We start from the raw sequence: 13,185 nt of genomic DNA on the forward strand, positions 1-13,185 counted from the left end.
CCCAAGCCACTTGAGGTGACCCGCAAGCTCAGGGCCGTCTGCACTCTGCTGGACAGCGGGACCACTCCCCTCCAACGACGCGGCACCCGAGGTGGGGGCACACAGCGGGGCCGCCTCGCCAAGGGCGCTGATTGGCTAGATGTGGCGCGAAACCGACGCGTTCGGCCGCCTCTCGACGCGCCCGCGCCATTTGCGAGGCGGTAGGGGTAGGGCCAGGCTCCAGGGCACAAAGGGCTGCGGGGGGGCTGGGCGCCAGCCCTGCGCCCATTCCTGTGCCCCAGCCTCCCACCTCACATCATTGTCTACCACCCCGAAGTCTCTACCCTTTAGCTCCCATCCCATCATCGCAACCAGTATCTTCAAGCACCATCAATCGCATCGCCCGCTGGCTTTATCGACTCGCTCCATCGTCCCGCTACTCCAGTCGTCATCGATACTCGCCCGTGGCTTGGTGTCTTTTGCTTGCGGCCCGATTCCACTGTCAGCACCCGACGGTTCGCCCGAGAGCAAACCCACGCCAGCTGGCAGACGGCGAGACGCCGCTTCTCGGCCGTCGACACTATCAGGAGACGACAAGATTGGCGACGAGCTCCTAAGAAGTTATATCAGCCGCTTCACATCCTACCCGCGCAGCATCGCTGCGGCCCACCTGCGCCCAAGATGGCCACGCCCGCCGTCGGCTCCGTGACGCCGCCGCCGCCCTCGTCACGCGTCCAGACGCCTCCCGCGCCCCGACACGGTTTTCAGGACAGCTGGGAGCCCTATTCACCGCGCAAGTCGGCGCGGATTTCTTCCCAGCGCACCGCCAACCGAACACCTTCCCCGCACACAACTCACTCCCGCCAGCAGCCTTCATCACCGCGCACCGCCAAGAGGAGCGTCAATACTCGCAGCACCGACGCCGCCATGGTCTCGCCTGTGCCGTCACCGCGCAAGAAGCCTCATCCAGCCGTCGAATCGTCGCGCCGCGTGTCGGGAACGCTGACGGCCGAGAGCACCGCCAACGCGGCCGCCGCACTGGGTCTGAGCCACGCAAAGGAAGCATCACGGGCGCCGACCACGTCCATCTCCCGCGCCACTGGCATGCTGCCCACCCCGTCCAAGACTCCACAGAAGCCTCCCAACGACAAGAAGGCCGCACAAATCCAGACCTTCGCCCGCAACCTCTTCACTGCGGACGAGGAGCCCATGCCCAGCCCCCGCAAACGCCGAGCTAAGCGGTACACGGGCGTCACAATGGAGAGTTTCACGGCCGAGGACGCCGAAGACCCCATCCAGATTTTTACCGACTCCCAAGACCGTGTCCCACAAAAGGACAACAGCGCGGAGAATCCCTTTTATGGCGCGGAGACGGTCCCCGCTGAGCCTCCCAAGCGCAAGAGCAAGCGCAGGATGGTCCAAATTCCGGGCGAGGGCGCTCAGTCTGTTGACGAGGCCTCTCAGCGCGAGGACGGAATGATTTACGTATTGTGAGTAACCTTTCATCGTGAGTCCTGAGGCGATCAGACGCTGACCTTTGCACAGCCGTGGCAAGAAGTTTTTCCGCAAGTTTGCCGAGAACGAATCCGCAGAGACAGAGGAGGAGGATGGCATTGCATCCGGAGCCGACGTCGAGCTCGAGCTCACGCGCCCCCTCACTCGCTCTTCCGTCAAGCCTCGCCTGTTGTTCCCGTCCAAGAAGTCGGACGAGAACGACGTTGAGGACGAAGAGGCCGTGACGGATGTCGAGGACATGCTTATGTCGGACGAAGCGGCGGCGCCCCAGACGCCCCAGAAGTCGAGCGAAGTCCCCGCCAAGACCCCGGAGGCGCCCAAGTACGCGCCCGTCTCACCACCTGACACCCGACGGACGACGCGCTCGACGAACAAGCTGTCTCCCGAGACGCCGATGAAGAAGAAGTCTGGGCGGAGGAGCCCATTCGACGCCTGGCCGCGCACCAAGGAGGCGGCGTCTTCGTCGTCAGCCCCGAAGCGACAGGGCGAGAGCCTGGCAGGGGCAGCTACGAAGCGGACGCGCGCTTAGGACGTGCTCGGGACGGAGGTGGATGTTGTCTGGCTGTGAGTGCTTGGCGGTACGGTATTATTACTTTCATAATGGTCTCATGGACGGAGCTGTGCGCGACGACAATGGCGGGTATTGGTGTGCTGTGTCTGCCGCGACGGCCGACCTTGGACTTCTGGGTGTCACTTTTTCCCTTTTTTTTTTCACTTTTTCATTGTTCACCTCGACTCCCCTACTCTCTGCGAATCCAGGCATGCGAAGGGTCGATTACGGCGTTGGCGGAACGGGTGTGTATTCGGGACACTGGGCAGATTGAGTGCAGATACGAAAGTAGGCCAGGACACCATAGATTGCCGCGGCAAATTAACACGCCATGCGTCGTGTGTTTGACAAGACGTGGAGCTTTGCCTGTTCCTGTGGACGAGTTGCGTGACGTGAAGGGAGCCTAAATAAAGAAGCAGCGTCAACAACCGAGGACGGCGTTCGGGGCAAGACGCCGCCGCCCCCGTTGGGCTCGGTGTCGCCCCACTAGTCGGAGCGCTGCCCCTCCTTCAAGCGCTGGAGAGCCGAACGGGTCCCGGTTCCCTTTTCCTTTTCCTTTCCTCGGTGTCTGCATTCTGCACCGCTTGACGAGACCACCGAGCAGGCAATTGACCGTTCCCGGCATCGAAGAAGGCACCTGGACGATTCTGCCACCTCGAGGAACTTGATCCTCGCTCCTGTGCCGGCTCCTCGTCCACCGCCCCCTGGCTGCCGCCGCCGCCACCACCACCACCAACATGCACATCCTCGTCACAAACGACGACGGCCCGCCGTCTCCCGAGTCGTCGCCATACGTCCACTGCCTCGTGCGGCACCTGCAGGAGGCCGGCCATGTCGTGTCCGTGTGCCTGCCCAACACGCAGCGCTCGTGGATCGGCAAGGCGCACATGATCGGGCAGACGCTGACGCCCACCTACTACCGGCCCGGCTCCAAGGTCCATGGCGACGAGGCCGACGCCGTGGGCACGACGCACCACCGCCCAACGGCGAGCGGCGACGTCGAGGAATGGGTCCTCATCGACGGCACGCCGGCGTCGTGCGTCCAGATCGGCCTGTACCACTTCTTCCAGGACCGCGGGCCCATCGACCTCGTCGTCAGCGGGCCCAATTACGGCCGCAACTCGACGTCCGTCTTCGCCCTCAGCTCGGGCACCCTCGGCGCCGCGCTCGAGGCCGCCGTGTGCCGCCAAAAGGCCATTGCCCTGAGCTTCGCCTTCTTCGCGCGCAACCACGACCCCGTCATCATCGAGGCCGCCTGCCGCCACAGCGTGCGCGTCATCGAGGCCCTGCACCAGCGCTGGCCCGCCGACGAGAGCGTCGACCTGTACAGCGTCAACGTGCCGCTCGTCGAGGACGTCGAGCGCAACGCCACCATGTGGACCGACATGCTGCAGAATTACTGGAGCGCCGGCAGCTGCTTCGAGGAGGTGGACGCCGACGGCGCCGGCGACCCGGCCGACGAGGAGGCGGCCATCCGCGAGGGGCCCGGCGGCGAGGCCGACGTCAAGGACGGCGCGGGCGCCGAAGTCAACGCCAAGAGGGGTCACAAGCACAAGTACTTCAAGTGGGCGCCTCGGCTGACGCAGCTGCACAAGAGCGTGGAGGAGTCGCCGCCTGGCAACGACGGGCGGACGGTAAGGGAGGGCAAGACTTGGTACGTCGCGCGCTCCATGATGCCCCCTCCACCACCCCTTTATAACCCTGACGACCGCTGACCCGCCAACCCTGACAGCATCACGCCGCTAAAGGCCAACTTCGCCATGGCCGAGGGCGCGTTCAGTCGAAAGGAGTTTGTGCTGTGAGTCGCCCTGTCAGCCGCATGTTTGCATGGAGAGCGCGTGGACCCGGGGCATTGAGCGGGGAGCATCGTCATGGTGGACGGCGTGTACACTTTTGCCTCTGTCTCTTCAGCTCGACCAATATAGACCTCATTCTTACGCGCCTCCCCCTGTCGCAGGCCTCCCCTGGCAGCAGCGGCGCCGTCGCAGCAGCAGGACCTCCCCATGCGGACAGCCAGGAACCCGGCCGGTGACGGGCCATCATCACCGCCCTCCGTACGCGCCATCGTCGCCTACGAAGACCCCTACGTCCAACCCCTCATCCTGTCCACGCTCAAGAGTCTCGGGCTGGGGGACAAGCTCGACCTCGTCACGGAGCTGCCCTCGACCACCACCACCACCACCACCGGCGACGGCGTCTCGCTCGCCAGCATGCTCCCCGCGCCAGACGCGCCGACGCTGCAGATCACGCCCTACGAGGCCATCGACTTTGCGTTCGCCGCGTCGCACCCGCGGACGTGCCTCGTCAACAGCTACGTGATCCGCAAGGCGCTGATCCGGAAGCACTACCTGTCGGCGACGGTGGACCACTGGGCGGCCAAGAAGCCGACGTCGGTGCTGCGGCGGCACGTGCGTCGCAGCGAGGCCTTTGAGGTCGACTACGCCGAGTTCCTCGACGACGCGCTCGTCGAGGCGTTTGACCTGCGCGAGAGCATGGCGCGCAACGACGAGAGCAACCACCCCTCGGCGCGCGAGTGGTGGATCCTCAAGCCGGGCATGAGCGACCGCGGGCAGGGCATCCGGCTGTTTAGCACCATGGAGGAGCTGCAGGGCATCTTTGACGGGTGGGAGGCTGAGCGGCCGGACAGCGACGACGAGGATGATGATGATGGTGATGGGGACGAGGACGAGGGTGGAACCGGGAGACGTGACGGCGACGGCGACTACATCACGACGTCGCACCTGCGGCACTTTGTCGCGCAGCCGTACGTGCATCCGCCGCTGCTGCTGGCCTCGGAGCCGGAGCCGCGCAAGTTCCACATCCGCACGTACGTGCTCGCGACGGGCAGCCTGCGCGTGCACGTCTACCGGCACATGCTGGCGCTCTTCGCGGCGAAGCCGTACCGCGCGCCGTGGGAGCACTCGCCGGGGGACATTGACTCGTACCTCACCAACACTTGCCTACAGGAGCAGCAGAAACAGCAGCAGCAGAAACACTCGGTGGCGACGACAATGGCCTCGGCGACTGGCGCCGGGAACAGCAACACGGTCCGGCGGTTCTGGTCGCTTCCACTGGAGCGCGCCACGCTCGACGACATCTTCGCGCAGATCTGCGCCGCCACGGGGGAGCTGTTCGAGGCGGCGGCGCGGGCCATGCCGGTGCACTTCCAGACGCTGCCCAACGCGTTCGAGGTGTTTGGGCTCGACTTCCTGGTCGACGCCGCGGGCACCGCGTGGCTGCTCGAGGTGAATGCGTTTCCCGACTTTAAGCAGACGGGCGGCGACTTGAGCGACCTGGTGGAGGGGTTCTGGAGGGGCGTCGCGAGGGAGGCTGTCGCGCCGTTTTTCTCCTTGGACGTGCAAGGGGTGGCAAGGGCTGTTGCTGCTACTGCCGAGGAGGAGGCGGACATGGTGTTGGTCAAGGACGTTGACCTGGGCAGGCGGTAGGGGAGGAGATATGTGATGAGGCGAGTGACCGTGATCGTGACATACGGGGGCGCTTTTTGCGTTGAGCGTTCACCAGTTTTTAGAGAGACAGGAACCCCTATTAGAAGGTGTCTCAAGGATAGCATCCTATGACAGTGTCAACAGACGTCTGTGTCTGTGTCTGGTCGCAGGAAGACTCGGGAGCAATCGATCATTGTCATGTACGAACATACAAAGGGATACTGGGTTACAAGTGTCGTTCGACGAGAGAGACGTCAACTGGAGTATCAAGGGGGGTCCGGGCATCAGCGTGGTTTCGCCGGGCCGGCAAGATAGATAGATGTAGCTACGTACGACGCGACCTCCTGGTCAAAGAGACGTCTCGCAACTTCTCTGAGCATATTCCACTCGTCGTTGATGGCATCCTGCGCGCCATCTTCACCGTGCCTGCTACCATGACCGACAGCCCTCGGGCCATGGCACGGCCTGCGTTCACTCGTGAAATCATCCTCTTTACTGTGAGCCAGCAACAACACCAACAACAACGACGACGTTGCCCACTCTGCTCGCTCCATCCGACCTCCTCCCCGCGTCGTCGAACCCATCTGCCTGTCCCGCCGCTCGCCGCAAAAATGGCCACTTCACCTCCACCAGGTCGCCGCCCGCCCGCCCGCCCAGTCAGACATACAGCCTGCCCGAAAACAGGGACACGCACCGCGGCGGTAACCCGTCTGTCGACGGGCTATTTAGTACAACTGTACTATCAGCAGGGCGGGCGTGTCTGGAGAAGGAAGGGGCGGCGGGAGGGGGGAGGAAGCATGGGATCCACGCGCGTCACGTAGGCGAGGCTGTTCCGCCAAGTTCACTGCCTCGCGGCTCCACGGGTACGTGCCGCGCCACGGTGGCCGCTACGACAAAGGGAAGAAGAAGACAAAGGAGGGCCGCTGCGGTGACAAGACACGTACCCGAGGGGAGAGAACCCCTGCCGCCGCCGCCGCCACTGCTAGTACGAAGTACCAAGGTAGTTTGCTCGCGAGGCGGAGGCCGGAGACACGACGACGACGACGGTGGGTGGGTGGTGTGCGACGAGGCTCGGGGCACGGTGGCCGAGATGCAGCTTCCGTGACGGTGCCCATGGACGATGGATGATGATGAGGGCGTAGTGTAGTGGTGGTGCTGTGCCGCGTGCGCAGCCACGCAAACGGGGTTCACTTCATTTGCACAACCCGGCGGAGGAGGAGGATTCAGTCCGTTTTACATCGGGATTCAGGTTTATTGGAGAAACGCGATTCAGTTCATCTCATACTTTTTTGTGGTGGAATTCACGGAGTTCTTCTTCACACCGGCATTCACTGCAATCCACAACGGAGTTCACTTGAAATCACAACGGAGTTCACTTCAACCCCATAACGGGGTTTATTAGTTCGTGACACTTGCGGTCTGATGGGCCCGGGGACGGTGACTAGCCACCGGCCATTACCCGGTTCGCAAGCGTCAACGCCTGGTGGAACGGATCTGTGCGTCCCGGTGGGCGCATAAGTATGCTACTTCTACTACTAGCAGGAGTTGAGAGGAGCTTTTGTTGGCGTCTGGCGGTGGCTTAGACCAGAAGAGGGGGGAAGAGGGGGGCATCAAGTCACTCTTTTCCGAGCAAGCCTGGATACCGAGGGGAGGAGTAAGGGAGGGGGGCGTTGCTGTCAAACACAAATAAAAACACATGCGTGTTCCCTTCTCTGCCGCAGTACTACTGCACAGCACGTATATACGTCCTTGCGCATACGAACTTGAAAGGGCGAGGCTGTGCGGTGGGGGAACGAAGACGAGCCTTTGTTGTTGCGTGGGGATGAGAATTGAATATGACTGGCTTCAAAAACGACGAGACGAAAGAAGCGATCATCCCTGCGCGCCACAATCGAGGGCACCGCCCACGCTGAATGAGAGAGAATAATGAGCGATGGAATGCGCTTACCTGGCGGTGTCAGCTTCATCGATGGAAACACACGATGCGGTGGCGTGACGGCAGGCGGCGTCGTCGCCAAGACTGCACAGCCTCGCGTGCTCGTTCCAGTCGTCGTCCTGCACGTCGCCGATGCTTTTGCTGTGACGCTTCGGAGATGGTTATAACCGAGCTGAATTGAATCAGAACAAGCAGTGCTATTCGTGTGCAGTAGTATATATATGATACAGTCTTATTAGTAAGTAAAGACATGGGCTTGGACATGAGAGTCTGTTTTGTGTAAATGAAGAAATTGGTCGCCGTCTCCACAGACTGACTGGATGGATGGACGGACGCTTACGTGTAAGTCGGACGACGGGCGATAACCGACAGACAACAAACAGCAGGGGTGGTCAGTCACCGACTGCGAGGGATACATATGTACTAATGGCAAAGCACTCACTCCTCGCAGCTCGACATCAAAATGCTTTGGGAATGGCCGGCATGAAGTGCAAGAGAGCAACAACATGATGCATACGTCTGGTCTCAGCCGCAAGTAACATGGCCCCCCTTGCTGCAGCGGTGCGTGTGACGTAGAAACCCCGTATAGGTCCGTCTGCAGGTGCGGCACGGCACGGAATGACGAGTCTATAAATCTGTCCGTCCGTTGCAAGTGCTTGTTGTTCCTGGTCAACATCACTGGCTAATAACTCAAATCGTGTTGATGTGTACAAGGATATCTTACAACTATATCGGGGGGAGGGAGATAGTTCCCTTTCCAGTCCTGGCCTGTCTTGCACTCGTTGCAGCCCCCCCCCCCCCCCTTTTTTTTTTTAGCTTTGGGAACAATAGTATCATATCTCCCCTATTGAGAACGTCCAAGTAAAACGATGATGATGGCAGTATGACCTACGGGTGTGTCAAAAGTATTGTTGTTGTCGTTGTCTCAATCCTCCTGACGAATACCAGACATAATAATCCCCCTCAGTTGCAGGAGGCACGGCACGGTCTGCGACGCAACATGGCAGATTGCTACTCTGAGAGAGAGAAACCCCCCCGGCCTCCAAGCTCGTGATGGTATCACATTTACGAGCAAGTCGCATTGCGCAAATCACCAGACTTGCTCTACTCGATCACGCAAGACACAACGCTGCATATACGGCTCAGCCGGGTGACGGGAAACCCGCTCGTCTGCCACTTGTCACTGAGGCAAACTTGCGATTGCATCGAGCGTTGTGCATATGGGCGTCACGCACCCAGACGCAAACATACACCCTATGCCAATGGGAAAGCGACGAGCGCCACGTAGATATCATTGAGCATGTTCAATATATGACTTCACTACGCGCGGTTGTACTATATAAAACGTGGAAAGGGCACCACTTGAGAGAAATGAACAACTTCTTTTGCTTCCTCACCACTCTGTCTGAAATCACAAGCAAAAAGGCATACACCCCATCACATACATCCTTTTATACAGGGTCCCGAAAGAAAACAACCAACCAAAAATGTCTCATCAACAAAGCGCCTTCTACGGCAGAAACACCGGTCATCACTTCTCCATCTACCCCAAGGACGCGGAGTCGACCGTCAAGGTCCTGGGACTGTGGAGCGGGAAGGCGTCGGGGGACTCGGAGGGACGCTGGGTCCTCAAGGGGATCAAGCTCACCTGGTTCGACGGGCGCACGCAGCAGATCTACAACCACCCCGTAGAAGGCGACGAGTACGCAGAGTACACCTTTGAGAGGAACGAGACGGCCGACTGGGGCCTCAGGGCGGGATGGCGCATCGATCGCCTGCAGTTTGAGACGAGCCACGGCAACCTCTGGGGTGCGGGCGGGTACGGGGGCACCCTTCATGCGCATGTCGCCAAGGGCAACCTGATTGGGTTCGAGGGAAGCTCGGGGTGGGAGATCGATTATATCAGTCTGAGGTACAGGAGCGCACCAAAGGCCGACGAATAAAGGGAAGGGAGGGGGGCTTCGGTATGTTGTCTCTATTTTGTGACCAACACGACGGAGCACTCTCACTGACAAATGATGATGGGTATATAAACCGGTCACGTTGCGGCTCCATCGTTACCTAGCATAGGTTTTTTTTTCCTCCCCCGATTGATATCCGCCGAGTTTGGGGTTTTTTCCCTATGCCAAATTTGCGAATGCAGGGTAACTAATTACTTACTTGACTGAATACTGACGTTGAATTGAATAAAAAGAGGGCTCGGTGATGGCTCGCACGCAGCCGTGGCTGTCATCGTGTTTGTGACCCGGGCCTCGAGGACGATGGAAGCTACCAGTACCGTGTGAAGTACTAGTGTGCACGAAGTAACTATGCAGACGACAGAATAGGGGTTTGCCTTTGTTCGGACTCGTGCAGCAGAGAGACCGAGACAGAGGCTGAGCAATAAGCAAGTTGGCGTTGCTCAAGGACCTAGGCAGGTCGTACTAACGTAGGTACAGCTACTGCTTACTGCGACTGTGCTGCTGTAACACGGCCCGAGTGGGGGAGTAGTACTGGGTAGTACTGTATTAGTAGTTGGTTTGTAAATAATAGGGGCGGGCGGGCGGTCGACTAAAAGTTTGGTAGAGACAAGACAAGACCAGACGAACCGTGTTTGACCAACGGCGCGGCGCGTTGGAAAAGCTGCCGGAAGTCATCAGCGCCGAAGTTGAGAAAGGAGGTTGATAGGATAGAGTGCGTGCGTGCGTGCGTGTGTGTGCGTGCGTGTGTGTGCGTGCGTCCTCAGTGGCGGTCGTCACATCGCTCCGCGTTCAGCGAATGCGGTCACTTTGCCCGGACATGAACCACCATTTGTGCCGTCCGTCGTACTGCCAGGTGCCAAGTGTAGAAAGCACCAATAACACGGGTACAGTGTACAGTATATACTCGCCAAGAAATCTTCCGTTTGACCAGTGATCAAGGCGGTCGTCGGTCGCGCGTGCTCCCATCTTCACTTGATGGTTACTTGGATCTCTCGGTGCTACTGCCATGTACATGCTCGCATGGCAAAAGATGCAAAACCAAGTTGTTGTGAGACACGATCTGCGGCACCTCTTCTCAATGTTGGGGTTGGCTTGGTTGGGTCATCATGTAATAATCAGCAGGCAAGGTATTCTTGTACGTATGATCGTCACAGTGCCCACTGCCGACTACCTACGTTAGTAGGCGCATGTCTGTGGGTGAGAGATCCCTGCAAGTAAATAAATCACGGGCGACGGCGGCAGCGGCCTTGGCATTGCTTCAAGGGTTTGTGCCACCACGGCGCCAACGAAAGCCAACACATTCATGACATTGCCTTATACTACCAAGTATGTGCTGCATATCAAGTCACGTAGTAGTACAGGACCTTATTGATGGCCGGCGACGAGCGATCTTGCGACAAAGAGGCAGGCGGGTAGGCAGGACAAGCCGGGCCATGCAACCGATCCTGCGTGACGGTACGATCCGCAAAGGCCCTTTTCGTCGGGGCGTGGCTGTGCAGTCGTTAGCTGCAGCCCCAGCCGTCGTTAGATTGACGAACAGCAGAGCGCTGGCCGCCCCGCGTCCCTCAACTACTAACCGCCTGCTGTTGGTGGGAATGGACGGCCTACAGACGGCTGAATGGCCTATCTGGTCTCATAGGATTGTGCACGGTAAAAATACGATATACTAGAACTTCGTACGGGGCAAGCCAAACGAACAAAAGGCCTGGCAGGATATGATGACATATCACCGACAGACACGCCACGACATGACACTTGTTGGGCGGCGGCAGGGCCATGACCAGGAGCCTCATTGAAGAGCCTACCTAACCTGCATCATGCGTAGGAACTTGCTTCCCCCCTACGGCATCTGCGATGGGGCAGCGACAAGGGGGGATGGACGGGCTTGGCAGACGAGGAGGACCAAGCTGTGTGTAATGCAACGAAAAAGTTGGTGATGGACCACTCAGCTACGAAGAAAGCAAGAGCGTGATAATCCTTCCCAAAACCTGCTGGACCGTCGATCGTCTCAAAACACCCTTGACCCCAGAACTAATACCTAGTAACGTGCCGAGTACCAGGCCCGCTACTTGAGCAACAGTGACGAGCGCCGAGGAAACCCAAAGTACAGCCCGAGTATCAGTACCGGGCGGGCGAAACAGAGATGGACAAGTGGGGCTCAACCCGCCAGTCTCCATCGCTTTGGCGTCCCTCGGCCGTAGCTTATCGCTATTAAGGTGCGCTGGGGGGGGGAGGGATGGAGCCTTCTGGTTGGGCGCCGCGGCGGGGACGGGCCCGCATTTGGTAGGGATCAAGCCGCTGGGCTGGGCAGGAACGGGACAGCGCTGCAAGTTCTCTTTTGGGATTGTTGTGCGTGCTTGCTGGGCGGGTCGTCGCCATCGACAGCTTCATCTCCGGCCGACGCCTGGTGTGGAGGGCCGTGCCGGGAACAACTGCTTCATGCGTAGTATATGCTCCGGAGGTCCCGTCGCGCGGACGGCATAATAAGAGATTTTGTTGGGATCATGCGACTCTTGCGATACGCTCAGAGCACGCTCGCCGTCGTGACGCTGGAGGCGAGTATACATACAGTCGATGTAGGTGCGAATTCGGTTGACGTGTACGAAAGTATGTCGGCCCGATGACGAGACCAGGGACGGACGGAGGGACTCTTCCTCGTCAACATGCAATTGTCGCTCGGGCAGCTTTCCGACTTAGTACGTACGGTATCAACCACATCGTGGTACAAACGTATGTACGTCATGGAACAGCAGCCACTCGTAAAATGTGTGCAATTTCCAACCGCCTCGGCAAAAAAGTCGCGCAGCTCCAGCAGCAAGCGCTGTACGACGTACTACTACCGTAATAAGCTGCACGTACATACCTTGCGGGCGGACAGGGCGGGCGACACCGCGGCTAAAGGAAACCCCCAGAACGGGTAGTTTATCCGTCAATGGAAAGTCTACAAAGTGCACGCCAACATGTCCAGCCAGATTTTTGCCGACGTCGTTGTCATCAAAGCGTCATGAGTCTGTCCGATTCCCAGATAACCGCCAGGGGGGGGCTGTCATGTCATGTGGACTTTTCTGGCCAGCAGCCAGTCGACCGCACGCATCTGTCTGGTGGCGCAACGCCCTTGCTGCTGCAGTTAGTGGCTTGCGATTGCCCAGCCGCTGACGCCTCGACGACGAGGAGCCGCGCTGGCAAAAATGACTTACACCACGTCAGATGAGGCACCATCCGCGCGTAACGCCGGGCAGGACAGGGCAGACATGACATGGTAAGGCACAGCAAGGGAAAAACGACGCCTGAACGAGAGAAGCTTTGGGCTGTGGCGAGCCGGAGGCAGCCCAAACACACGTGTAGTTGCGGCGTTGGTGACGGGCGTACGTATGTGTAGGGGTTGAAAGAAAACCAAGTTGAGAGCATGACGCGGAGAGATACCGACGATCGAATGATGACACCACATGGCACATGATGGGAAACCTGATGTTGCGATGAATCGTGCTTGGATCTCGCAGCTCAGACGCGTGCGTCCACGTCGCTAACTCGCGTGGCAGGTACGTGTATTCGCCTCCCGCCTGGGCAGTGCTCCAGCCACACTCGTGGCGCGTCCCCAACACACACAGGTGGCGAAACGAAACGAGTTCTGCCTCTCGCTCTCCCCTGTGCCTCGGCAACCGGGGGCATCCCTTCATAGGTACCTAACGCCGGGAGACACAGGTCCGAAGACGCCGGGACCCCGATGCTGGGCGGGCTGGGAAACGGAGAGCCGCGTTGGCGAGTCGTGAAGCTTGTGAAAGGTACGTACGTTGTAGT

At 59.4% G+C, this 13,185-nt stretch overlaps 4 protein-coding genes across 4 annotated transcripts; 3 read left to right on the plus strand and 1 right to left on the minus strand.

Annotated features, from left to right (window-relative positions):
- Positions 1–287: 287 nt before the first annotated feature.
- On the plus strand, positions 288–2,404 carry JDV02_004521 (uncharacterized protein). The gene is made up of 2 exons (XM_047985746.1): positions 288–1,469; positions 1,525–2,404. The coding sequence occupies exons 1-2, from the start codon at positions 661–663 to the stop codon at positions 2,021–2,023; spliced, it is 1,308 nt and encodes a 435-aa protein (XP_047841723.1). The 5' UTR covers positions 288–660; the 3' UTR covers positions 2,024–2,404.
- A 113-nt stretch (positions 2,405–2,517) lies between these two features.
- Positions 2,518–5,848, plus strand: JDV02_004522 (uncharacterized protein). Its single transcript, XM_047985747.1, has 3 exons — positions 2,518–3,698; positions 3,777–3,842; positions 4,002–5,848. Exons 1-3 carry the CDS (start codon positions 2,782–2,784, stop codon positions 5,488–5,490), a joined length of 2,472 nt encoding a protein of 823 aa, XP_047841724.1. The 5' UTR covers positions 2,518–2,781; the 3' UTR covers positions 5,491–5,848.
- Positions 5,751–6,463, minus strand: JDV02_004524 (uncharacterized protein). Its single transcript, XM_047985748.1, has one exon. It carries the CDS (start codon positions 6,072–6,074, stop codon positions 5,775–5,777), a length of 300 nt encoding a protein of 99 aa, XP_047841725.1. The 5' UTR covers positions 6,075–6,463; the 3' UTR covers positions 5,751–5,774.
- A 2,450-nt stretch (positions 6,464–8,913) lies between these two features.
- Positions 8,914–9,369, plus strand: JDV02_004525 (uncharacterized protein; the record flags this gene model as incomplete). Its single annotated transcript, XM_047985749.1, has 1 exon — positions 8,914–9,369. One exon carries the CDS (start codon positions 8,914–8,916, stop codon positions 9,367–9,369), a length of 456 nt encoding a protein of 151 aa, XP_047841726.1.
- Between the last annotated feature and the right edge of the window lie 3,816 nt (positions 9,370–13,185).

The sequence above is a fragment of the Purpureocillium takamizusanense genome, chromosome 3 (assembly GCF_022605165.1).
Source record: "Purpureocillium takamizusanense chromosome 3, complete sequence".
Lineage (NCBI taxonomy): Eukaryota > Fungi > Ascomycota > Sordariomycetes > Hypocreales > Ophiocordycipitaceae > Purpureocillium > Purpureocillium takamizusanense.

What these genes read in the sequence shown, in the direction of transcription:
- JDV02_004522 (XM_047985747.1), top strand. Translation starts at nt 2,782, where the DNA reads ATGCACATCCTCGTCACAAACGACGACGGCCCGCCGTCTCCCGAGTCG. An exon ending in GTAAGGGAGGGCAAGACTTG is followed by an intron (nt 3,699 to 3,776) that starts GTACGTCGCGCG and finishes CAACCCTGACAG; the next exon opens with CATCACGCCGCTAAAGGCCA. An exon ending in AGTCGAAAGGAGTTTGTGCT is followed by an intron (nt 3,843 to 4,001) that starts GTGAGTCGCCCT and finishes CCCCTGTCGCAG; the next exon opens with GCCTCCCCTGGCAGCAGCGG.
- JDV02_004524 (XM_047985748.1), bottom strand. Translation starts at nt 6,074, where the DNA reads ATGGGTTCGACGACGCGGGGAGGAGGTCGGATGGAGCGAGCAGAGTGG.
- JDV02_004521 (XM_047985746.1), top strand. Translation starts at nt 661, where the DNA reads ATGGCCACGCCCGCCGTCGGCTCCGTGACGCCGCCGCCGCCCTCGTCA. An exon ending in GACGGAATGATTTACGTATT is followed by an intron (nt 1,470 to 1,524) that starts GTGAGTAACCTT and finishes ACCTTTGCACAG; the next exon opens with CCGTGGCAAGAAGTTTTTCC.